At 50.3% G+C, this 26,877-nt stretch overlaps 1 protein-coding gene across 8 annotated transcripts in view; it reads left to right on the top strand.

Annotated features, from left to right (window-relative positions):
• Positions 1-26,877, top strand: part of STXBP5L (syntaxin binding protein 5L) — a 1,956,595-nt gene that overhangs the window by 985,972 nt on the left and 943,746 nt on the right. For all 8 annotated transcript variants that reach the window (XM_085621040.1, XM_085621038.1, XM_085621036.1 and 5 more), the window contains exon 7: positions 3,457-3,540. In XM_085621040.1, the coding sequence (XP_085477166.1) occupies positions 3,457-3,540 (84 nt within the window). The remainder of the gene's footprint in view (positions 1-3,456; positions 3,541-26,877) is intronic.

The following is a 26,877-nucleotide window of genomic DNA, read 5'->3' as shown; positions in this document are numbered from 1 at the left end:
TGATGGTAGGCTGGCTGTCATCGCTGGAGGTAAGGGTGGTTTCTGGAGTCTGTTCACTGAAGTTGTCGTTGAGGGCCTTTATTTTCAGGTGAAAGTAGGAGCCAAGCTTGTTGCAGAGGTCTTGAGAGGGAGTGACGTCCGCAGCTTCGCTGGGGGGGTTTGGTGAGTTGCTGGATGATGTTGAAGAGTTCCTTCAAGTTGCTGGAGTTGGTGAGGATTTTGTTCCGAATGAAGGACCTCTTGGTGGATCTTATGAGTGGGTGGTGTTCTGTCATGGTGTTCTTGTAGATGATCTGGTCTTCGGTGGTTTTGCTGTTTCGCCATCGTTTTTCAAGATGTCTGCAGTAGCGTCTAGCTTCGTGGACAGCGGATGCGAACCAGGTGGCCTTTGGAGGGAGTTGTTTGTCAGGGTTGAGAAGGGGTGCAAGCTTGTCTGTGCAGCTGGTGATCCTGTGATGTAATTCCTTGGCTGCGGCGTTGGCGTCGATCGTGGCGGAGAGGGATTTGTGGATGAGGGTGGAGTTGAGGTGCTCCTCTGTTACCTTGCTCCACATCCTTTGTGGCGGGCGCGGTGTGGGCTTGTGAGTGGAGGTGATGTTGAAAGAGAAGTGTACGCAGTGGTGGTCTGTCTAGAGGGACGGCGAGGTGTGGCTGGAGTTGATGTTAGTCCCCTCCTGTGAAGATGGGGTTGAGGGTGTGGCCTGCCTTGTGGATGGGGATGGTGACTAGCTGCTTCAGTCTGAGGTTAGTGAGGGTGTTCAGGAGGGCGGGGGAGTCGGGGTCACTGTGGTTCTCGATGTGGAAGGTCTCCGATGAGTATGTAGTCCGAAAAGGCGAAGGTGTGGGGTGTGATGAGGTCGGCAATGGTGGTGGTGAAAGAGGTGCGGGCCCTGGGGGTCTGTAGGCGAGGGTGCCGCGAAGAGTGGTTCTGGGGCTGGTCTGGATCTGGAAGTGAAGGTGTTCAGTGGTGGAGGAGGAGTCGCTTGTGCTGGAGGGGGAGAGTCGGAGGGAGATCTTGTGTGCGATGGCGATTCCTGCTCCGGGGTGGTGGGCGGTCTTTGCTCTGCATCTTGATGCCGTCGGGGATGGCAGTGGCGATGTTAGGGGCGGAGGAGGCGTTGGTCCAGGTTTCCGTGAAGAAGGCAACATCTGGCGAAAGGGTGTCGAGGAGGTCCCAGATCTCCATGGCATGCCTGTGCAGGGAGTGCACGTTGAGGAGGATGCACTTCAGGGCTTCGGTGGTGCGGGCGTCCGGTGATGGTGTTGCGGTTGCGGGGTGCTGTGGATGGTGAAGGATTGTTGGCAGTGTGGGCAGGAGAACTGGCTGTGAGTGGTGTTCGGCATTGACCATTGGCAGTTGCTGTTCCTTCCGGGGTTGAGTGTGAGGAGGGTAGCAGAGTTGTAGTGGTGTGGGGTCAGAGATCCAGGTTCCCTGGCGCTGGTCGCGGTCGGGTCGCGGGCGGATGGGCTTGCCTTTGGCTCCCCTTTGGCGTGCCAGTGGCGCGCCCTCTGGGTGCAGCCACTATTAAATTGGGGAGGGGGAAGAGAAGTGCAGCTGGGAGGCGGGAGATGGCAGGGGCGAGGAGCTGCAAGGGCAGCAGAAGTGGGAAAATGGGAGGCGAAGTGGGAATGGAGGAAAAATGGTAAGGGCAACCAGAGATGCAAAAGGCACAACACTAAAAATGCACAATAAAGGCACAATAACATACCAGCACCACAAGCAGACTGGTCGGAGAGCAGACTTGAACCTTGTCAACACAGGGCAGCGGCACAACAGCAGCAGCGGCATCACAGCGGAGCTGCAGGGGAAGAGAGCAGGTCTCTGACCAGGAGGTCAGAGGTCTTGCTCCACCACCCTCGCAGCAGCTGGGAAGTGCAGCGGGGAGGCTGGAAGGGCGGGGGGCTGGTTTTGATACTGGGGGCCTTTTTTGCAGTAGTGTTGCAATATCTGCCCCCAGTAGCCAGTGGTTAATAAGTAAAAAATAAGTGCCCGGGCTCTCGTCAAGAGGTAGCTTGCAGCAGTGCATTTCGCCTGTTAGTGCCGCCTAAAATAGAACCAACTGCTAACCATAAAAGTGGGGAGAGGATGTGACAGAATGGCCAGAGCAGTAGACTTCGGAGCTGAAGAACCTGGTCCGAGTCTTGGTATCTGCTCAACCTCCTGTGATTCCAGGCAAATCACTTTATCTCCCTGTAAATTAATGTGTGCTTAACTGGTGCTCATGAAAAGTGCCAGTGTTGATGATTAAGTGCTGGTACAGAGCACAAAAAGCCACCGGCTCAACTTAAGCACCTCCAGTAGCAAAAGGCAAGCATGCATAATCCACTCACTTTCGTTACACTCCTACATAGCAGTGGAGAGCTCTTCTTTTAGTTGAGCATATCACAAAGTTAAGCTTTTGCGGGCTCAGTGTGATGCTGTTAGTACATGGGAGGTGTGCTAAAGGCTGTATAACGCGCAGGTTCTTGTCAAGCCTGTCAGCTGCGAGCATGACTCCCACAAGATTCCTCGCAAGCAGGAAGAACGATAAAATGGATTGCTTTCTCCTGCTCCTTGGAGCTCAGCTTTGGGCCGCAGCGCTATCTTGCTAATTTCTCCTAGAGTGCTCGACATTATTCAAGTGGCAGCTGGCATCTATGGGGGGGCGCACGCGCAAATATTAATATTAAAAACAAAACTTACCAGAACAGACGTCCTCCACTCCGGACCTCTTCTAAGGAACTGGATGCTGCATGGCAGGCACCAATCCTGGCGCTTCTATCATGCTGTGAGAGCAGTGCCCTGATTGGGTGAAGCGCTGTAACTTGGCACTCCCCAGTGCCCTGGAGGCCCGTATTTACTCTAACGCCAGCTGGGTTAGAGGTTTCAAATTGCGAATGTCTGGCCGGCCAAAGGGACATGCGCACTTTGAAAAGTTCATAAACGGCCCACCCTCCTCCCTGCTGCTGTAATTAAGCAGTGGTTCCGCCCCTGTCCTGACGCTGGGTTCAGAGCGGGGGTATGAAACATAAAATGGTAATTAATTGCCTTTTTATTTTTCATCTTTGGGGGTAATTTAAGTGGGGCGACTCTCCTCCACACCAACGGAGGAGCCGCCCCTGCTTTATACACAGGAAGTTGCTGCGCTCAAGACAGCAGCCATTAAACTATTCAAGCAGCGGCCTAGAGCGGTGTACGACTGGCTGGCTGCACGCAGGTAGCCCTCACTTGCAACAGCGAGCACCTTACATTTATCTGAAACACAATGCAACAATATGTTCTAAATTATTTACTCCAGCTGTGGTTCTGTAAAAGCTACATTCAGTAAAACAAGATTAGTGATCGGGTGGCAGATTGGACTCTTGTTTCCCCTCCTCTTACTGGAATGTTTCTTCAGATACCTGCAGATAGCCCTGGGTATGTTTGTTCTGTTCAAGAGTGACTCCTCAGCAGCTGTATTTTGCTTTTTTCCACAGCTTCTAATAGGCTATGAAAGCGGGACCGTGGTTCAGTGGGATTTACGATCAAAAAGAGCAGAATTAAGATTTTACTACGACGAGGTAAGCAACCCCCCTCTAACTTTCTTTCCAAAAATGCTTGTTCGAAGATGTAATATTTTCATAGGTGTGGGCTAGTTAGGGGCTTTGTTTTGAGGCTTCCTTCAGAATTGAAAGCTTCCTTGCTTTGCACTCTCTTCAAATCAGTTTTAGGTTCTAAAACGTACCTACTGCTACTTCTGCTTTTTATGTCGAAGCCTATCTAGCCTAGCTTGCGAATGCATTTCGTCCAATTGTTACTATTGGCTTTGTGGTTTGTAACTCATAGTTGCATGTTTTCTCTTTTCTGGCTTTATTTGCTTTAGGCTGTCCAGCTTGAGTTCGTCTCCTGGAGCAACCCTAGCTTATTGTATAAAGTACTCACTTTCTGCTTAAATCTTGTTCTTATCTGCTGTGCATTCAAAGACAGAGGTCGAATGTCAGGCCCTGTCATCTGAGGGACCTTGGTATTTACATTCTTTTCTCTGACTTCAAAGTGAGAGAATTTATATGACACTCCTCACGGGTAACCATGTGAGAAGAGAAGCTATAGGATGTTAGTTTTTACAGCACACAAGAAAGATGTACTGTGCTGATATTTCAAAATATATCAGAATTAGGAAACTGCGTTTGTTTTGTAATTCTGAAGTGTGGTGGAAACACATATTTGAATCTGATCAAAACAAACAAATACAGTAGGCAATTACATTTCCACACATTATCGTTTGTGCACGGTAAAACTGTATGTGTGTGCAAATGTAATAGTAATTTCAATTGAATCTGTGTTGTCTGTATTAGCAGTGTGCTACCACACCATGCACAGTCCACAGTACACCACTCCACTCTACTCCACTCTATGCCCTTCCACTCTCCATCACCTTCCACTCCATTCTACACCACTCCCCTCCACTCTAAGACACTTAACACCACTCTATTCTATATATTCACTATATGTCCTTCCACTCCACACCACTTACCCTACTGCACTCCAATCTACCCCAGGATACTCCACTCCAGTCTACCCCACTCTATGCCAGTCTACCCCATTCCGCTCCAATCTACCTCAACCTACCCCACTCCAATGTACCCCAATCCACTCCACTTCCTTCCAGTCTGCCCCACTTCACTACAGTCTACCTAATCTACTCCACTAAACTCTACCTAATCTCCTCCCCTCCAGTCTACCCACTGCACTCCAATCTACCCCACTTCACCCAATCTATCCCACTCTACTCCAGACTACACCTGTCTACCCCACTCCACTCCGCCCACTCTGTCCCACTCCAATCTACCCCACTGCACTTCAATCTACCCCACTCCGCTCAATCCACCCAAATCTACCCCACTCCACCCCAATCTACTCCACTCCATTCCTCCAATCTACCACAATCTACCTACTCCAATCTATGCCACTCCACTTCACCCACTGTACTCCAATCTATCCCAATCCACCCCACTCCAATCTACCTTAGTCCATCCACTCTGCCCTAGTTTAACCCACTTCCCTCCAATCTACCCAATCTACTCCAGTCTACCCACTCCAATCAAGCCCACTCCAATCTACCCAAATCCACTCCACTTCAGTCTACCACAATCTACATCACTCCAGTCTACCACAATGTACCCCACTCCAATCTACCTCACTCACTCTACTCCATTCTATCCCACTCCAAGCTACTCCACTCCAATCCACCCAATCTACCCCACTCCAATCTACCCCAATCGACCCCACTCCACTTTATCTCATTACACTCTACCCCAGTCTACCCTGGTACACTCAAATTTACTCCACACCATTCCAGTCTACCCCAAACTTCCACAGTCCATCCCACCTGAATATACCCCACCCCTCAACCCCAATCTACCCTAGTCCAAACAATCCCACCTCACACCAATCTACTCCACTCCACCCCAATCTATCACACTCAACTCCACCCCACTCTACCCCAATCTAGTTCACTCCAATCTATCCCACTCCACTCTACCCAAATCTACCCCACTATACTCTACCCCAGTCTACCCCGGTACACTCTAATGTACTCCACACTATTCCAGTCTACCCCAAACTTCCACAGTCCATCCCACTCCAATATACCTCACCCCTCCACCCCACTTTTCCCTACTCCAAACTATCCCATCTCACTCCAATCTACCCCACTCCACCCCAATGTATCACACTCCACTCCGCCGCACTCTACTCGAAACTACTACACTCCAATCTATCCCACTCCACTCTACCCCACTCCACCCCAACCTACCCCACTCCACTCCAATCTACCCTAATCCATTCCATTACAATCCAGTCTACCCCAATCTACTCCACTCCACTACAAACTACCCCACTCCAATTTACCCCGCTTCATTCCAATATACCCCAATCTACCTCACCCCACTCCTCCTCAATCTACCCCAATCCACTACAGTCTACGGCAGTCCACTCAGTCTAATCTAATGAACCCCACCCAACTCCAATATAATCTACCCCACTCCACTCTACCCAAATCTACCCCACTCCACTCAAGTTTACCGCACTCCATCCCAATCTACCCCAATCCACTCCATTATGAACCAGTGCATCCCAATCTTCTCCACTACAGTCCACTCCCATCCACCCAGCTCCACTCCAATCTACCTCAATCTACTTCACCCCACTCCTCCCCAATCTATCCCACTCCACTGCAGCCTACCACATTCCACTCGATCTCACCTAAATAACCCCACCCCATTAAAATCTACCCGTCTACCCCACTCCACTCCAATCTACAACACTCCACACACATCTACTCCACTCCATTCCATTCTAACCCATTCTACCACAATCCACTCTTCTCCACCCCACTCTAAATGCCCCACCACACTGTGCACCCATATCTATCACGCCACAACCTCCCCACTCCAATCTACCACAATCCACCCCTCTCCATCCCAATCTATCCCACTGCACTCCAATCTACCTCACTCCACTCCAATTTACCCCCTCCACTCCAATCTATCCCACTCCAATCTATCAATATTCCCTCCACATCAGTCTACCCCAGTCTACCCCACTCCAGTCTACTACAATAAATCCAACTCCAATCTGCCATAATGTACCCCACTCCAGTCTACCACAGTCTACCCCACTCCACTCCAACCTACACCCACTCCAATGCACTCTACCCCAATCTACCCTACTCCACTTCAATCTACACCACCCTACTCCAATCTACCCTAATCTTCCCAAATCCACCTAAATCCACCCCAGTCTAATGTACCTAACCCCAATTCATGCCACCCCAATCTATCCATTTCAGTCTACCCAACTGCCCTCCAATCTACCCCACTTCAATCTACACCACTCCAATTTCTCCAAATCTACCACACTCCACTCCAATCTACTCTACTCCAATCTACCTCACTCCCCTCAATCTAACCTAATCAACCCCACCCACTCCAATCTACATCACTCCATTCTAACCCAATCTGCCGCATTCCACTCCGATCTACCACACTCCGTTCCAATTTACTCAAATCTAACCCACTCCAGTCTACCGCACTTCACTCCAATCTGCCCCAACCCATCCCACTTTACTCTACCCCAGTCTAGCTCACTCCACCCAAACTACCCAACTCCACTCCCATCTACCCTACTCTACTCCAATCTACTTCTTACTTCAGTTGTTACATGGTACGTCTTATTTAGTCTAGAGGAACTATTTTCTTTAATGAGTTTCTCCTTCTGCAGGCATGACATGCTTTCCTGTAAAATTCAGCGTGCCATGCGCGCTTTCACAGAGCGCTTTTACAAAAAAAAGCATTTGTCAACTGGACAAGCAAATGTTTTTTTGGGTAAACTCGCCCCATACTGCACTTTAACTTTAATAGCGGCCATGGACCTTTCTTTAGACACGGCTCGTCTAAAGAAAGGGCGTAGCCTCTATTAACATGAAAGCACAGCATGAGATGCTTGTAAAGAAACAAGCATTTGCAATGCAATAGGTCTCGCATTTTAGAAACTTTGACCTATTGGCATTGTAAATGATAATGCCTTTCATAAGCGCAGGTTTTTTAAACACATAAATAAAAAGGAATTGTCATTTACAATGCCAATAGCTAAAAATATCGCAATTACGGACCTGAGTCAGTGCATGTTATATGCCACATGCTATATCATTACAAGTAGTTTTCTTGTTTTTTCAATGTATCATTCTTTTTCTGTTATAAAACGTATTGTTTAAATTGGCTCCAGTACATTTATTTTAGGAAAGTACTGTGAGTACAATTTTTCAGTCTGAAACTCATTAGCTAATGCAGTCGTGCACCAGACCCCAGGCAGCATCTCAGTGTATGAACAAAAAAGGAATAAAGGGCTCAGTGTCTCCCTGGTGCACAAAGCAAACATCCAGATCTACTCCTGTCCGCATAATAACCCCAGCCTCCCCGGACAATGCCCAGCGGATGAAGTCCAAGGCTAGTCGAGTCAAACAAAGTGCGATGCTGAACCCAAGGCCCAGAGCTTAGATATTCATCAGAAAGAGGACTTAAGAAACGCCTGGAGGCAAGTTTGTACTTCTTGTTTTTGGTGCACTTTCTGAGCAATGCTCAACACAAACCGTTTCTGAGTGCTCTACATCTCATTCTCAGAAGCACAAAAAGGGAGTTTTCAACTCTCCGGAAACTCCTTGTTTCTGCTGCTTAAAGGTATCATATTCCTGGGTCAGTTAGTTGGATTAATTAGGTGATGAACTGATATATTTAAAGGGGACACATATGTTTCCAATCTTCCAGATTTATACATCAACAAGTGTTTCCATTATTTAATTTCTGCTTGTATTCCAAGCAGATTTCTTGCTTAAGCTGCCATGAATTCTTCTAACTCATTTCAACCATTAGAACAAAATTAACATCAGGAGGACAGGAAGAGCAGTATCAGAATGCATGGCTCTCAGCTCACCCTAATCAAAGGCTGTCACCCACCTTGAGATCACTTTCACCCTCCCAGGTGCTTCCTATGGACTTCAGAGGCATCACCCTCCCTGCAAACTGTTCTCTCGTTCCAGCTAAATCACTCAAGTCCATTGGCTTCAAGGGAATCACTTGCCATAAAAACCTGACTTCACCCTCCCTTGAGAAAAACCTAGCACGAAAGAGGGTGTATTCGACTGGAAAGAAGTCAGATATCCCAGTTCCATTCCAGTTGAAGGCAAATCCGCTTGCTCTTACAGGAAACTTACATGTACAAAACCATCCAAATAACACAGTGAGTAAATGCATATAGATCTTTTTCCATATATAGCAGTGGTTACAATCCCCTAGTTTCTGGTATTGCTTTCTGGGGTATGATTCTATATGATAAATTACTTACCTAGAAATGCACAATAAGCCTGCTAAAATGTACGGACAATCACCAGATTAACTGGGATATAGTTGAAAAAGAAATGTCGGTTCTAACTCTAAAGGTTAATTTTTAGGGTGTGATAATGTGTGTGCAGTTTAGTTCACAATTTGGGTGAGGAGGTGGTTCATTAAGTGAATGATCATCATGATTTAAATTTTGAGTACAAAGTGTCACCGCTTAGAAACCATCTATGAAACCTCTATTTCTGATGGATACATCTGCCAGTGGATTCCTCACATTGTGAATATCCCCAGGGCCAGCATTCCACGGACCTTTTTTCCCCAGCCCTCTGCGCCGACGTGGACGTCATAATACCTCCGCTCCGCTCGCGACTCCGTATGACGTCACCGGAGCCATAAGAGAGCCACGTCGGCGTGATGACGTCAGTTCCCTTTTTTCTGCGCCGTCGACGCGTAACGGTTTTCCAGCACTCTCCTGCTACTTTGTAGTCTTGTAGTGGTTATTGTTTCTGGATTCACCATGTCTTCGACGAGGAAGTCTGGTTTCAAACCTTGTATGTAATGTGGGGGCCACATGTCAATGACTGACCCCCATGAGGATTGTTTGTGGTGCCTTTCTTCAGACCACAACGTGGAGGACTGTTCCAGTTGCAGAAGAATGAACCCCAAGGCCTTGAAGTCGAGAGAGAGGCGAAACTCTTCATGGGCAAGGTGAAGAAGGAAAGGAGAGGTAGAAAGAAGGAGAAATCGAGGCTGGAGTCGTCAACTTCACACTCTTCGAAGTCGAAGAAGCATCACAAGAAAAGAAAGCATAGCTCTCGGCGCCGGTCTTCGAAAAGTAGGACTTTGAGATCGCCTTCGCCTCGACGTCTAAGTAAGGATGTTGTGTCTCCTTCTCCATCTCCTAGGAAGTCTCCAGAGAGGTCACCTTCGCCGAAGCGGACTCCGGCGCGGTCCCCGGCGTGGTCCCCGGCGCAGTCTCCGGCGCAGTCACCGGAGCAGTCTCCGGCGCCGGTGGAGTCTTCTGCTTCTGATGTCGAACAGGAACAAGAGAAAGAGCTTTCTCCGGAGCCGACTGATCCTGTGGCACCTGTTGAGGACACTTCAGCTCCGGTTCCAGGTACTCCTCGACTGGATTCAGGATCAATCCCTTATCCGCAGTTCCCGACTCCGGGTGCGGATTCGACGCATTTCGTTAATGCGATGTATGGGATTTTTCAACGGGCTGCCTTCCCATCCGGCGCACCATCTGGTCCCGTGGGTCCTATGGCCTACACCTTGGGAGTGCCGCAGCATTATGCTCAGGCCCCATTTATGCCCTTTTTGCCGATGGCTCCTTTGTGGTAGTTTCCGGCGCCGTCTGGTGATCCATCTCCACTTCGTTTGGATCGGCCTTCTTCAGAGCCCTCCTCGGCGCCGTTGCCGACTCCCTCGGCTCCACGTCCGGCGCCGCCGACCCCGGCGCCGCCGACTCCGAAGCCGTCGACTCCACATTCGGTTCCACCGACTCCGCGTACTGCGCCGCCGACGCCGGTTACTCGGATCCGTTCAAGCAGAGAGGCCCAGTGAGTCTTGGAAGAGGAGCGTTATAGGGAGGAAGCTGAAGAAGGTGAGGTGGATGCATCTTCTGACGACTTTGAAGGCATTCAAGATGCTAGTGGTCTTGATACTACTCCGGAGTGGGATCATTCATCTACTAGATCTTCACCGCCACAAGAACTGGCCCCCTATCATTTAGTTATTAAGAAGGCCGCAGAGTTGCTGGACTTGCACTTAAATCGACCAATGCCACTTGTTTGCTGGGGCGCTACGTTCACGCCTTGATGGACTCTCTGAAATTGTTAACCCCTAAGCTGCCGGAAGGAGAGAAAGCTTCTTTTATGGAGGTTGTCACTGACACTCAGGCTGCTGCAAGGCAGGTAATTCAGTCGGGGCTTGACACGGCTGATTCTGTGGCAAGGATAATGGGATCTTCGATAGCCACTAGGAGGCAAGCGTGGCTTCGTTCTTCCGGCTTCTCTTCTGATGTTCAAGCCACTTTGGTAGACTTGCCTTTTGATGGAGAGAAACTTTTTGGCGAGAAGGCTGATTCCGCCTTGCAAAGATTTAAAGATAGCAGGGTAACGGCGAAATCTTTAGGATTACAGACTCCTGCTAAGGGATTTGGTCTTAGGAAATTCAGAGGCTTTGGGAGATCCTCATTTTGTTCCCTCCGGCAACCTCAGCAGCAGCAGCAACAGCAGCAGCAGAATCCCCTCTATAGGTCGTATAGAGGAAGGCAAAGGGGACGGAGAGGTTCTGGCCGCAACCCATCTTCATCTTCTGCCTCCTCTGCTCCCAATGAAGCTTCAGGGAAGCAGCCCTAGATCCCCCATCCTAGATCATGTGAGACCTGTGGGGGTCGGGTGTCCCACTTTCTGCGAGGTTGGAAATCTGTCACGACCGACCTTTGGGTTTTAAACCTCGTGGAGAATGGGTACGCCTTTCCCTTTCGGGAGTTTCCTCCCCCTTGCCCTCCTTGCCAGGGTTACTGCTCAGAAGACCATCTGCTTCTTCTGCAGAAGGAGGTACTGGCTTTGCTTCAAAAAGGTGCAATAGAGGTGGTTCCGGAGCAGGAAAGGGGTCAGGGATGCTACTCCCGGTATTTCCTGATTCCCAAGAAGGACGGCAGATTGCATCCAATCCTGGACCGCAGAGTCTTGAATTTTTACCTGAAACAGGAGAAATTCAAGATGCTGACCCTTGCGCAGGTTCTTCAAGTGTTGCAGCAAGGAGACTGGATGGTGTCGATCGTCTTGCAGGACGCGTACTTTCATGTCCCAATCCTGAAGTCGCACAGGAAGTATCTCCGTTTTACGGGTGGGTCGCAACACTACCAGTTTGCGGTCCTCCCATTTGGTCTTACTACCGCACCTCGAGTCTTCACGAAGGTTATGGCAGTGGTGGCTGCTCATCTAGGGAGGTCGGGGATTCCGGTTTTCCCCTACCTGGACGACTGGCTTCTGAAGGCAGAGTCCCCAGAGATGGTGCAACATCATCTGCAGGTAACATCTCATCTGTTATTCAACTTGGGTTTTTCAATCAATGTGCCCAAATCTCACCTGGTGCCCTCTCAACGCAACCTGTTCGTAGGGGCGGTACTGGACACTACTGTGTGTCAAGCATTTCCTCCTCCTCAAAGAATTCTCGACATTCAGGAGATGATCCCTTTATTCCACAATGGAGCGGTTGTTTCAGTGCTGAAGGTCCTTCGTCTGCTCGGTCTGTTCGCTTCCTGCATTCTGTCAACCATGCACGCTGGCACATGAGGGCGCTCCAGTGGTGCCTCCGCAGGCAGTGGTATCAGCATAACGGAGATCTCAGGGAGTCGACCAAGATCTCCAGAGAAGCTGTGGCGGATCTGTCTTGGTGGAGCGTGGGGGGCAATCTGTCTCAAGGAAAGCCCTAACATCTGCCTCCACTGGTGGCTACAGTGATAACGGATGCCTCCACCTTAGGGTGGGGTGCTCATCTGGGGGATCTGGAGATCAAAGGTCTTTGGTCTTCAGAGGAAAGGTTGCTTCATATCAACCTTCTGGAATTGCGGGCGATTCGTTTGGCGCTCAAGGCCTTCCTCCCTTCCCTTCGCGGTCAGTCGGTTCAAGTCCTGACGGACAACACTACCGCGATGTGGTATGTCAACAAGCAGGGAGGAGTAGGGTCGTACCGTCTCTGCAGAGAGGCTTTGCGACTCTGGTCCTGGGCTCAGGACCATCGGATTTGCTTGATGGTGAATCATCTGGCCGGGGTGCCAAACCTATGTGCGGACAGTCTCAGTCGACAGTTTTCCGCCGACCACGAGTGGAGGCTTCATCCAGAGGTGGTTCGTCGTGTCTTCCAGACGTGGGGGACTCCTCGGATAGACCTGTTTGCCACTCGCGAGAACGCACATTGCCCGTTATTCTGCAGTCTCCAGTTTCCGTTGCAGGGGGCGTTGGGGGACGTGTTTCAGTTGAGTTGAAGCTCACAACTCCTTTACGCGTTTCCTCCCATACCCTTGGTTCCTCGGGTTCTGAGGAAGATTCGCCAAGACCGGGCCCAAGTTATTTTGGTCGCCCCGGATTGGCCAAGAAGGGTGTGGTATACAGATCTTCTCTACCTCTGCTCGTGCCCTCCGCTCCGTTTCCCTCTGAGGGCAGACCTCCTCTCGCAGTCGGAGGGGCAGGTTCTACACCCCCACCTCCAGAGCTTACACCTTCATGCCTGGAGATTGAACGGGGCAACCTGAATTCCTTCTCTCTCCCGCCTTTTGTGGTGGATGTTATTTTATCGGCCAGGCGACACTCCACCAAGTCCATTTACTCATATAGGTGGTCTAAATTTGTTAAATGGTGTGGAGAGAGGTCCATTGACCCTTTAAAAGCCCATCTTTCTGATATGCCTCAGTTTGCTCTTTCCTTGGCTCAGCAGGGCTGTGCTGTGGCCACGGTCAAGGGCTATCTATCGGCCTTATCGGCTTTTCTATGTCTTCCTGATCAACCGTCATTATTTAAATCTCCTATTGTACTAAGGTTTATCAAAGGCCTTACAAACAGGTTTCCACCTACTCCTTTTGTAATGCCACAGTGGGACCTTAATCTTGTCTTAACTTTTCTGATGGGGTCTCCGTTTGAGCCTCTTCATAGTTGTCCTTTGAGGCTGTTGTCCTTTAAGACGGTCTTTCTTGTAGCCATAACCTCGGCAAGGAGGGTGAGTGAGCTTCAATCTCTTAGTTCTAATCCCCCGTTTTTAACATTACATGCTGACAGGATGGTACTCAGGACCAGGGCTGCTTTCCTACCTAAAGTAGTTACTCCATTTCATTTGGGGCAGTCTATTACTCTCCCTGTTTTTTATCCACCTCCTCATCCCTCCAAAGAGGAGGAAAGACTTCATCGTCTGGACCCAAAAAGAGCTGTGAGCTTTTACTTGGACAGAACGAAAGACTTTCGTTTAGACGATCAGCTATTTGTGGGCTATGTTGGACATTCTAAAGGAAAAGCTGTGCACAAGTGCACTCTGTCCAGATGGATCATCCTGGCCATCAAGATCTGCTACTCCCTGGCTGGTAAGGTCCCACCTGAGGGTATTAGAGCTCATTCAACTAGAGCTAAATCTTCTACTTCTGCTTTGGCCTGGGGTGTTCCTGTGGCAGACATTTGTAGAGCCGCGACTTGGGCCTCCCTCCATACTTTCGCAAAGCATTATTGCTTAGACTCTGAGATGAGGAGGGAGGGCCACTTTGCGCGCTCTGTCTTGCAAGACTTTTTGGTATAGGAAGGTGGACACCCTCCTCCGGGAGTGGGACTGCTGTGGGAATCTATTCACAAGGTGAGGAATCCACTGGCAGATGTATCCATCAGAAGAACAAGTTACTTACCTTCGGTAACGCTTTTTCTGGTGGATACAGTATCTGCCTGTGGATTCCTCACTGGCCCACCCGCCTCCCCGTTGTCCACCTTTGTATACCTTAAAAGATGTCTTGCTTGAGATGTTGTTATGCTTTGTAGCTTCTTTCTTTCTGGTACATTGGTAGGAAATGCTTGTTTTCTTTAGCTTTCCTTTTGTATATGTACTATGTATATTTGATTGTATATTGTATACTGTGTATACTTTGAATCTGTCGTTGGTCCACCTGTTCGCCTCGGAGGCACGGAAAAAATGGGTGGAACTGACGTCATCACGCCGACGTGGCTCTCTTATGGCTCCGGTGACGTCATACGGAGTCGCGAGCGGAGCCGAAGTAATATGACGCCCACGTCGGCGCAGAGGGCTGGGGAAAAAAGTTCCGTGGAATGCTGGTGCAGGGGATATTCACAAGGTGAGGAATCCACAGGCAGATACTGTATCCACCAGAAAAAGTGTTACCGAAGGTAAGTAACTTGTTCGTTAGACCTGTCAGCCTTAGGGTGGGCTTCCCCTGAGCTTTTTGCCTTCACCCCTCGTTTTGTTGGCCTTAGAACTCTGTGCAATTTACCACTGCTAACCAGTGCATAAGTGATTGTGCTCTCTCCTTTAAACATGGTAGAATTGACGTACACCCAATTGGCACATTTAATTTACTTGTAAGCCCATAGTGAAGTGATGCTACATGTACCCAGTGCCTGCAAATTAAATGCTACTAGTGGGCCTGCAGCACTTATTGTGCCACCTACTTATGTAGCCCTGCACATATGTCTCAAGCCTACCATTGCAGCCTGCATGTGCAGATTTTTACGGCCATTTCAGCCTGGCAAAGTAAACCTTTCTCCAAGATTAAACCTTCCTTTTAAATACATATAAGTCACCCAGAGTACAGTGTATTTTAAAAGTTGGGCATGTAGTTTTAAATAGGGGTGGTTGATAAATTTCACTGTGGCAGCCGAGTTGGCGGCATTTTGGCCACTCTGAGTTCTGGTCAATATTGCTAACCACCTCATGGCAGAGTTTTTTCTCTCATGCGGTTCACCAACTGTAAGTTGGAGAGTGGGAATTGTGTCCCCTAGCATTATTTTTGGGGTGCCAGAAGGGCACCTGGTGAAATTTTCCCCACCCATGCGGTCTATTCGAGTGGCAGCAAAACCAGCTTGAGAAGTAGCCCCCTCTGGTCCACTACTTGGTTCGCCCTGGTTTTTTAGTGCAGAACAAGCTGCTGGAGTTTAAAGTCAGCGTAATGTGCAGATTTCTACCCATTCGCGGAACTCTGTTGAATCTGTCAGAGGTTATATGTAACGTCGCGGAATTCCTCAGAGTTCAACTTTGCGAGTTCCGCCCACCCCTAGTTCTAAGTTTTTACATGTCCAGTTAGTGAAAAAACTCCTAAATTAGTTTTTCACCACGTTAAGGTCTATCTCTCCCATAGGATAGTATTGAGTTACCTTATTATATTTAATAAGGGATACATTTCAAATGAGAGCAGGTAGGCAAGTCAAGTTTGGTGTCGAAAGAATTGTAATTCAAAATCCTCTTTAATGGTAAAGTCAGATTTATAGTCACAACTCTGAAAATGCCACATGCACAACACAAAGGCCATGCCTGAGCACTCTCACAAAGGGATTTGACACTTGTCTATTGTGAACCCAGACAATCTGGGTCCAGGATAGGGTGGCGGGACATTCCAAGCACCTCTGGGTGGTGGAATCCTCTAAAAGCTTCTCCTACTTCAAAGTGGGCACCAGGTATAAATATTGGACCTCAGACCACAACTCTTCAATACACATCTGGACCTGTGGAAGACTCAGAAGAAGGACTGGGGTGCTTCTTTGCTGCAAGAAATAACTGCCACTCTGCTGCCCTCTTGCCTGAGTGAGCCGGACTGAACTTGCATTTTGAACTCATGACGACCAGAGTGACTCCAAGGACCAGTTGACTGACCTCCTGTTCAGAAGCATCAGGGACAGAACAGGTCCTGCTGCCCTCCTGCCGGAGTGAAAGGGAATGGACTTGCATCTTAAACCCAGGACCCCCCGAGTGACTCTAATGGCTAGTTTGCTGGCCTCCTGATCTGAAGCATCAGGCACAGTTCAGGTTTCCTTCATCTTGAACGCAGCACCTGGACTCTGCCAGGTGTGACTCCTGCCCTCCCAAGTGGTGCCAACCCAGTCCGGGACCCTTGGAAGTGCGCCTGAAGGTGATCTTCCAGCTCAACAGTGGTGTCAGCAATACCAAGCATCATCGCCAATAAGCTCTGCTTAGGAGCCAATATGTGGCGCATCACCTCACCAAACTCTATATCGATACTGTTGTGTGATGCATCCCCTATGCATGTCTTTGCATAACAAGCCCCTCGTCAACTGCATCCTTGACAATGCAGGACTCCACATTGCAAGCTTCCTCAGAACAACCACTGCGCCACAGATCCTCAATGCAGGTCTTCGCATCGCAAGCCGCTCATTGACTGCGTGGCCAGATGACCATAGATGGCGCTTGGTTCTTTTTGGAGATATTTTCACCTGATTCCTTAAAATTTCATTTCTCTGATTCTACTGATTGGATTTTTATTATCGTCTGAAATTATTTATTCAATTTGACTCTTTTTTCTAAATTGGTGTGGGATTTTTCATGTGTTGTATTTCACTTTATTACTGTTCGAAGTGCTGCCTAAATACTTTACACATTGTCTGCAAGTTAAACCCGACTGCTTTTGTGCCAAGCTACCAGAAGGTTAAGCATTGGTTAATTTGGGGTTTGCTTGTGACTTCACCCTGACAAGGATTGAGGTTGCTGCTTGAGTAGGGTTTCACCCTGCCACCACCACCGCCACCCCTCAACCAGTAACCTAATTGCTTACACATTACCAACTCACATAATCCTATCAAGAGTCAGATAACCTCAGTGGATTCCAGAAAGGCTGCCCTCTCCAAGTCTGCAATTGATAAGCATTGAGATTGGGTTCATTTAGGTAAACATATTGACTGCTTTTGGCTCTTATTGATGAGCCAATGTCTGCTCTAGTGATATCTCAGGACTGAGTGGATGTATTCAACTGTTGTGTTTTTTATTAACAAGATTATACTTGAAATCCAAAAGTCACTTCCCGTAATTGAAAAGCATCACCACCTCTAAGGAAGTCCTGCCTAGATTGTCTTACCTACCCACTGCTAGTTGTTCATTTCCATGATGGTCCTGTTACTGGCCGCCCTGGCTGTCTGCCCTCATTGAGATCCACATGAAAGATGGCTGCCGGCTCTAGCTGCAAAGACTCATTGAGAGTCTCTTTCTTCATTCGTTACTTAATTAAGTAAAAGCTCTCTAAGCTACACTAAGCTACACTCTGGAAAGCATTGATGATGAAGATCTTGATGAAACACTCCCTAGACCCTTGCTACCATCTTTTGTTCTGTTTTAGGATTACTGCAGCTATATAAAGTTCTAGAAAAAGTGCTCTGTACTCAATTATAAGCCACCCTAGAGGAAGAGGAAATATAACATCTTGATGAGTTGGGTTTCACTGAATAGATGGAACTGGTACAGCTCTGGTAGATGTTTGGGTTGAGCAGCTGCTAGAAGGAGAAGAGGGGAGTTTGTAATTCTCCTTTCTTGTTATGTGTGACCTGTCAACAGCATCTGAGTCTCCGTTTCTTCTTCTGGAGGGCCTAAATTGTATTACTGGGACCAACTGATGGATCTTTACATTTGTTTACCTTCTTTTTGGAAGCTAGGTAACATTATTTGATGCTGGAGTTGTAAATACATTATTCCCTTTAGCATTAAACGGTACAGTTTCCCAGGGATCAACCTTACCCCATCTGTTCTTAACACTTATATCAGAGGGGTAACCAGCTGATTCATCGTGAAGTGCTGAAATTGCACTCCAGTGTGAATGACACCCAAATCTATCTTTCGTTTTTTGTTTTTTTTAAGAGTGACCATGCTTGCCTCTTCAAAAGACTGCTAATTGGCTAAGAGCACGTTTAGGAACGTTGTAACACACCAACCCTACCTGGAATTGCTAAAAGATTTAACACGGTCGAGCCAAAAGTCATTTCTGTTGACCCAAATCATACATGCTCTTCACCCTTCCTTTGCCTCCATTCTCCCACCTTGTTAGGTTGTGGTCTAGGATGCAGACATGGTCCAGACATGGTCTTTAGGCCATGTATTGATAGAGTTGGTATGGAGTATTGGTTCAAAATATGCCATCTTTGGACTATGCGTTCTTCTGTGGATTCCTGCAAAGAACTAGTGGGCATCTGCATCAACTCTAAATTAGAGTACGCCAACATCCCACTTGATGGCCTCCAGGAGCCAAAACACTGGTAGCGTGAAGGAAACTAATCCGAAGTGCAGCTGTCCATTTTATTTTTGCATTGCACAAACATCTCTATGCTCATATTTCAAAAAGACAATCCACTGTTTACTAGTGAAAATCAGACTGGAGTTTAATATCCTTACCATGGGTCAGCATCCAGCTATCTAGTGCAGATGATTAAATAGTACCGACCGGGGTGGGGGGGCACGTTGATTATCCATTTCAAATGTAAATCATGAGACAACTGAAGGTTTGTGATTTGAGCCCCAGGTTGTTAAATCTTCTTCCACTTCATGTCTGGAATAATTGGGTCCTCGGAGTGCCTTTATAAATCAATATATTGATTAATTAAGAAAAAAAGTCTTAGGAGTAGAAGCTCCTGTCTTGTATCCTGGGAGTGGCATCCTACCCAATCCAAAGCAACCTTTCTGCTATTAATTACTTTGCTGCACTTCCATTCAGACCTTCACAAGGTATCACGTGGTGCATTCTGGTCTCAACATTGAAGCTATATTGGTTAGCGTTGTACTTTAGAAGATCTTCCCACGTTAGTTGCATAAGCCTTGGAGCCCTCATGTCCCACCTAAGTGCGGTGAGGCCCACTGGCAATGGCAGCGGGTGAGCCTTGAGAGAAGTGGGCATAAGACACTCTCTAGATTACAGTGGGCAAGCAGTCCAGCCACCTCCATGGGTTCAAAGGTTGTAACTCCTCATCTTCACATAGGTTTGCTAAACTGACACAGGTTGTAAAAGGGGCACTCATGAAATATTCATCTATTTACATTGTGTTTCAAGCAAGAGTGATGCTCCACAGGAGTCTTGCAGGTTCTCTTGCTCCAAGAAAATTCTTTAAAAAAGGTGACACAATGAGCATATTTTGCACAATTTCCCTTAGAAAGGCCTAAAAGGTATAAGGTATAAGTGATACAGGTAGTTCAAAAATGCGATATCATTTTAATAGCTTCTGTCTACACTTCTGAAATATATTTGTGATTGTCCCTCAAGCCGTCTCCATGTAGCTTCTCAATCATATGTTAGATTTGAGAATCTCAGTGGAAGGGCTATAGTGGAAAAATAATGAAATACACAAACCTCTCAATCTTCGGGTATCAGGCAGTAGAGCTAGGCGGGTTTTACATGCGTTTAGAGCTGTCAAATTGCTTTTTTGTGGCAATGTTATGGGTTTTGACTACAGACGGGTGACACTAAACTTACAGACAGGGCTCTCAAACACTAGCAGGGCTTCCCATAAGAACATGAGCTTGAAATGTTTCTTTAGGAATAGCATAATTGTGCCTTGTTGGACTTGGCCCTTTTTGCAGGGTCATCCCTAAACTTTTTGCCTTTCTCCTAGCCTTTTTTCTGACATTGTGTTGGTGGTTTTAAGACTCTGGGCACTTTAGCACTGCTGTCCAGTGTAAAGTGCATGCGCTGTCTGTGATAAATGTGGTAAAGATTGGTCTACACCTGTTTGGCATATTTAAGTTACCTATCTGAAAGAAACACGTTAGTTAGATTCCTCACCTTAAAATATCCCCAGGCGTCAGGCTGGATCTGGAAAGATTTTTCGTCAGCAATACCCTTGCACGTCGCTAGGCGTCGTCTGTGGCTCCGCGTCGTGTGACGGGATGACATCGTCGGAGTACTTGGACGCCGCCCTCGCGCGCAGACGTCAGTTCTTCTTTTTTCCGCGCCAGACAGCACCGATCTGGGAAGAGCATACCCTTTTAGTCATTTTTTGACTAAACTTTTTGACTCTTTTGGTCTATTCTGTCGACTCGACTCTGGTGCCGGTAGGATACCTGGTTTCAATCCCTGTGACTCCTGTCACCGACTGATGTCGGTTACGGACCACCACCGCCGGTGCCTCTACTGCCTTGGGGCCAACCACAATTCCGAGTCGTGCCTCGACTGCCGGGCCCTGACTTCGAAGGCTAGGCGGGAGCGGTCGCGCAAGCTACTGGAGTTCCGGCAGTCGGCTCCGCGCCGTTCACGGTCCCGGTCGAGGAGGAGGTCGAGGGACCGGTCGCAGAGCTGCAGTCACCACCACCACTCGTCTGGTTCCAAGTTTTCGGGTAAGTCGAAGCATAGTAAGAAGTCCAAGAGGCGACATCGCTCTTTGGGCTCCCCTCACCGGTCGCGCGACTCGGCTGAGGGTTCGGGTGGTCCCACCCGCGCGGCTCCGTCGGAGCCGCAGGAGTCGCGTCCGTCCCCATACCCGCCGTTCCCTGGGACCGACGTGACTCCGGCGGAGGTCAGTGCCTTCCTCTCGGCCATGAGGGGCCTGGCTCCGCCGTTGTTGCCTGTTGGCGCGCCTTCGGGCCCCGTGGGCTCGACTGGGAGGCCTAGCGAGCCGGCGGCTCCGGCCCCGGCGCCGTTGCCAACTTCGGTCCTGACGCCGCAGGTCCCCGTGGGATACAGGCCTGGATCCCAGTCGGCGCCGGTCGACCTCACGACCCCTCCGCCGACTCCGTTACCACCTCCGGCGCCGCCTTCGGATGAAGCCGTTCCCTGGTTTAGTCCCGGTCCGGGCCTGGCGTCGGAGCGGCGCCGCCTGGTGCCACGTCCAATGCTGATGGGTGGCAATTTCATCTTCCGCCCGGCTCCGATCATTCCACCTGTCTACCAGGAATCGGATGACGGTGATGACTGGGAGGGGTCTGAGGACCCTCTGGCCCAGCAGGGACAGTTATCACAGGACTGGGCAGATGAGCTGGGGGATGCCAGTGGTCTTGATACCTCCCCTGACACTGGCTTCATCTCTCCTCCGACCGTGGCTTCGGAGGAAGGTGCTGCTTTTTCTGTGGTGCTGCGCAAGGCGGCCGAAGCGCTTGGGCTAGAGCTGCCTGCTGTGGCTGTGAGGACTAACCTCCTCACCGAGGTGCTCCAACCGTCAGCAAGCTCCTCGGAGCCTCTGCTGCAGTTTAATGAAGCACTACTGGACGTTCTGAAGGGCACCTGGTCCAAGCCCTCCACAGTACCTCCTGTGGACCGGAACGTAGCCTGGCGCCACCGCCCTGCACCGGGCGACCCCAGTTTTCTGTCCCTGCACCCCACGCCCGAGAGCCTGGTTATCTAGGCCTCGACTTCCCAGACCTCCTTCCTGTCAGCTCCCCCGGATCGGAAATCCAAGAGACTTGAGCAGTTTGGTAAGAATCTGTTCTCCTCCTTTAGTTTGGGACTGCGGTCTGTTAACACCGCTTGTCTCTTGGACCGTTACTCTCACTCCCTGTGGGATACGGTGGAAGACATGCTGCCCCAGTGTCCGGAGGAGGCCCGGACACGGCTCGCCCAGGCTCTTGCCGAAGGGCGGGATGCAGCGCAGCACGCTATCAGATGTGGACTGGACACTACGGACTCACTGGGTAGGGCGATGTCGACCACAGTGGCGCTCCGCCGCCACGCCTGGCTGCGGTCCACGAGTTTTTCAGGGGATGTCCAGAGCACCCTCATGGACATGCCCTTCGATGGCAGTCGCCTTTTTGGCGACAAGGCGGATAGTGCGCTGGAGCGCTTTAAGGACTCCCGGGCTACGGCCAAGTCCTTGGTCCTCTCGGCCCGCGCCCGCAAACTTCCGCTTTTCGCCCCTTTCGTGGCCAAGGAAGGGGCGCCCCCTCACGTCCGCCTAGCCACAGGCCGCAGAACCAACCTCCACGCGGTCGCGGACGTGGATTCCGCCGAGGCGGTACAGGGGGACAACGTGCCGGTCAGTCCACATCTACCCCGGCAGCATCCGCCTCAAAGCCCTCCTAGTCCATGCTTTCAGGCCCATTCCACGCCAGTGGGAGGCAGAGTTCGCCATCACCTGCTCCACTGGCGTTCCATCACATCGGACAGGTGGGTGCTGCAAATCGTCCGAAGTGGCAACTCCCTCTCCTTCGAGGCGACCCCTCCAGCCTTGCCACTGCAGTACCACCGCATGTCGGGGGATCACTTGAAACTTCTACAGGAGGAAGTTACGGCCCTCTTGGCCAAGGGGGCCATAGAGCGCGTTCCTGGTCCAGAAGTAGGTCGTGGTTGTTATTCCCACTACTTTCTGGTTCCCAAGAAAGGCAAAGGGGGCCTACGCCCTATCTTGGACCTCAGGAGCGTCAACGCCTTCCTCCGCAAGGAGAAGTTCAAGATGCTCACCTTAGCTCAGGTTCTGGCTGCCCTAGACCCAGGAGACTGGATGGTAGCGTTGGACTTGCAGGACACTTATTTCCACATCCCCGTCCTGCTGGCCCACCGGCGTTACCTGCGGTTCACGGTGGGCCAGGAGCATTTTCAGTTTACCGTGCTCCCCTTCGGCCTCACCAGTGCCCCTCGGGTGTTCACGAAAGTGATGGTGGTGGTCGCAGCTCATCTGCGCAGATTGGGGGTTCCAGTCTTCCCCTATCTCGACGACTGGTTGTTGAAGGCGGGCTCGCCCCAGGCAGTCATCTCCCACCTCCAGACTACGGCCGACCTCCTGCATTTGTTGGGGTTCTCCATCAATGTGCCGAAGTCGCATCTGAGTCCCTCTTTATCGGAGCGGTTCTGGACTCGGCGCAGTTCCGGGCTTATCCTCCGGAACAGCGGGTCTGGGATATTCAGGCTCTGATTCCCATCTTTCGGCCTCTATCCCGGGTTTCGGTCAGGTTGGTGCTGCGGCTCCTGGGTCTGATGGCCTCCTGCATCCTGTTGGTGCATCATCCCAGATGGCGAATGCGGGCTCTGCAGTGGGACCTGAAGTTTCAGTGGGCCTGGCATCGAGGCAACATGTCCGACCACGTCCTGATCTCAGAGGGCACTGCAAGACAGTTGCAGTGGTGGCTTACGGACCGGGATTGGGTCAGCGGCAGATCCCTCTCCCTACCCCAACCGGAGCACGTAGTGGTGACAGATGCGTCCCTCCTGGGATGGGGGGGCCATATGGGAGAGGCGGAGATCAGAGGCCTCTGGTTTCCGGCGGAGTCCCAGCTCCATATCAACCTTCTGGAGCTGAGGGCAATCCGACTTGCACTGAAGGCATTCCTTCCCTCTGTCCGGGGAAGTGTGGTGCAGGTGTTCACGGACAACACCACCGCCATGTGGTATTGCAACAAACAGGGCGGGGTGGGGTCGTGGACCCTTTGTCAGGAGGCTCTGCGCCTCTGGACATGGCTGGAACATCAGGGCATCACCCTGGTGGTTCAACATCTGGCGGGCTCTCTGAACGCCAGAGCAGACGAACTCAGCCGCCGGTGCATGATGGATCACGAATGGCATCTAAACTCGGACGTGGCGCAAGGCCTCTTTCGGCAGTGGGGAGAGCCTTGGTTAGATCTATTCGCAACCGAAGAGAACGCGCAATGTCAGCGGTTCTGCGCGTTGGAGTTTCCAAGGCGGCAGTCGCTCGGGGACGCCTTTCGTCGCGAGTGGAGTTGCGGTCTGTTGTACGCTTTTCCGCCTATACCACTTCTGCCCAGAGTGCTGAAGAAGATCAGGCGCAACCGGGCCCAAGTCATCTTAGTGGCTCCGGATTGGGCACGAAGGTACTGGTATCCCGAGCTACTCAGTCTGTCAATCGATCCCCCAATACGACTGCCTCTTCGGGAGGACCTTCTGTCGCAGCAGCAGGGGACGGTCCTCCACCCGAACCTGTCCATTCTCCACCTCCATGCGTGGAGATTGAGCGGCGACAGTTGGTGCCATTTGACTTGCCTCCTGAAGTCTGTGATGTGATTCTGGCAGCCAGGCGTCCCTCCACAAAATCGGTATACGTCTGCAGGTGGAACAAATTTGTGGCATGGTGCACAGCAAAGGCCGTGGATCCCCTTTCCGCCCCTCTTTCTGAGGTTCTCCTCTTTCTTCTTTCTTTGGCTCAGCAGGGCTCTGCTCTGGGCACCCTAAAAGGTTATCTCTCTGCTATTTCTGCTTTCTTACAACTTCCTGATCAGCCTTCTCTTTTCAAATCCCCTGTTGTTTCTCGCTTCTTTAAGGGCATTACTCACATGTTTCCTCCTGTCCCTTTCATAATGCCTCAGTGGGATTTAAATCTGGTCTTGACGTTTCTGATGTGCGCTCCCTTTGAGCCCCTTCATAATTGTCCCCTTCGTCTCTTGACGCTTAAGACTGCTTTCCTGGTAGCCATCACCTCTGCTCGAAGGGTGAGAGAGCTCCAGGCTCTCTCTTATAAGCCTCCTTTTCTTTCTGTCCATCCGGACAAAGTTGTTCTCAGGACTCGTCCTTCCTTTCTCCCTAAGGTGGTAACTGCCTTTCACATCGGGCAGTCTGTTACGTTGCCCACCTTCTTTCCGCCTCCGCATCCTTCGAAAGAGGAAGAGAGGCTCCATCGTCTGGACCCAAAAGGGGCGCTGTCCTTTTATTTGGACCGCACCAAGAAGTTCCGGGTGGACGACCAACTCTTTGTTGGCTATGTGGGCGCTAAGAAGGGAAGGGAGGTGCACAAGCGGACCATCTCTCGTGGGTCGTTTTGTATATCAAAGCTTGTTGCTCCTTGGCTAAAAAGGAACCTCCTGAAGAGCAGCAGGCCCATTCCATTCGGGCCACGGTGGCGACAACTGCCCTGGGCGGGGGAGTCCCCTTGCAGGACATCTGTCAGGAAGCAACGTGGGCCTCGCTGCACACGTTTGCTACACATTATTGCCTGGACAGCCAAGTCCGGAGAGACGGCTTCTTTGGCCGTTCTGTTCTCCAGGACTTTCTGGTGTGATCTTGGTTCGCAGACCCACCACTGGGGTTGGTATTGCTGGGGTATCTATCCTAAGGTGAGGAATCTAACTAACGTGTTTCTTTCAGATGAACAAGTTACTTACCTCTGGTAACGATATATCTGTAAGAAACATTAGTTAGTTAGATTCCTCACCGACCCACCCATCCTCCCCGTTCTGCGAACCGATATCTAGGGTTAAGGTTATCCCTTTCAGGGCCCTAGAATATTTTGGCATCAGTGTCGGTCTCTTGCATGGCTCTGCGTTCCTGGCGCGGAAAGCTATGTACAAGAACTTACGTCAGCGCGCGAGGGCGCCGTCTAAGTACTCCGACGATGTCATCCCGGCGCACGACGACGCCGACGGATGCGGAGCCGCAGACGACGCCTAGCGACGCGCAAGGGTATTGCTGACGAAAAATCTTTCCGGATCCAGCCTGACGCCTGGGGATATTTTAAGGTGAGGAATCTAACTAGCTAATGTTTCTTACAGATATATCGTTACCGAAGGTAAGTAACTTGTTTGTCAGTCCCTTGTAAAGTGGTATCTCATATACCCGGGGCAGGTAAATTAAATGCTACTGGTGGGCTTGCAGCGCTGCTTGCGCCACCCACCAAGGTAGCCTTTTAAACCTATCTCAGGCCTCTGCCATCATTGCAGGTCCTGTGCGCACAGTGTTACTGCCGCTGTGACGTGACACCTAAAGTGTGTGCCATGTCTGTGACCCCCCTTTTTAGGTCTCGCCTGACCCAGCGCATGCGCTGGTCTGGCGAGACTTATTGAGAGGGCTCCAAAAAGTGCTACCAGGCCAGCCTAGAGCTACAGTGCATGTGCGCAGGCGCGTGCGCCGCGCTTTACCCCGATTACTTTCACTTTCGCGGCCGCACGGCTGCTTTGATGTTTGATCGCGATCACTTTCACGGCCGCACGGCCGCTGGTTTAAGCTGTCTCCATCATGTACAGAGTTCTCTACCCCTGCACCCGGTGTGGCTCTGTTTCCCAGTTGCTTCCCTCCATTGCGTTCCCCCAATGCAGCCCCTCTACTCTCCGTTGCTTTTGTTGGTGTTATCCCCACCACCTTCCCTCGTGTTGCTTCAGCCCAATCAGCTGCTTAAAAAACGCTATTGCACAATTTCTTTTTAGTTACCTATCCAAATCCGAATGATAATTAAATGTGAAAAAAACAGCGGTGCCTTTTTGTAGGCGTGCACGCGCATGGTGCGTGCGCCTACAAAATGACACGGCGCTAACTTAGAAGATTTTTTTCTATAAACTTGAGCTCCGCTGCACAGGTCCAAAAGCCATAACGAGACCTTTTAGCTTTACCAGTGCTTGTTTTGAGAATCTGGTCACCCTGCATATGTAAATGTAGATTGATACTTGTATAGCGCACTACTCACCCGCAAGGGTCTCAAGGTGCTTGTACGAATACCGCTGTGGAACCCATCCTGGCTTTCCCTGTGAGGCTTCCACTCCTGGGCACCCCCAAGGTGGAGGCCAGGCATCCTTAGCGTGGTGGGGGCCGTTGTGGAGATTAAGCAAGCTATTGCCCAGAGTTGCAGAGTGGGACTCCATGGCACGAATTATCAGGTCCGTGGAATT

The sequence above is a fragment of the Triturus cristatus genome, chromosome 8 (genome assembly GCF_964204655.1).
Source record: "Triturus cristatus chromosome 8, aTriCri1.1, whole genome shotgun sequence".
In the NCBI taxonomy this organism is placed as follows: domain Eukaryota; kingdom Metazoa; phylum Chordata; class Amphibia; order Caudata; family Salamandridae; genus Triturus; species Triturus cristatus.
Note: the sequence above shows the minus strand (reverse complement) of the source record. Positions and strands in the feature narration are given on the sequence as shown.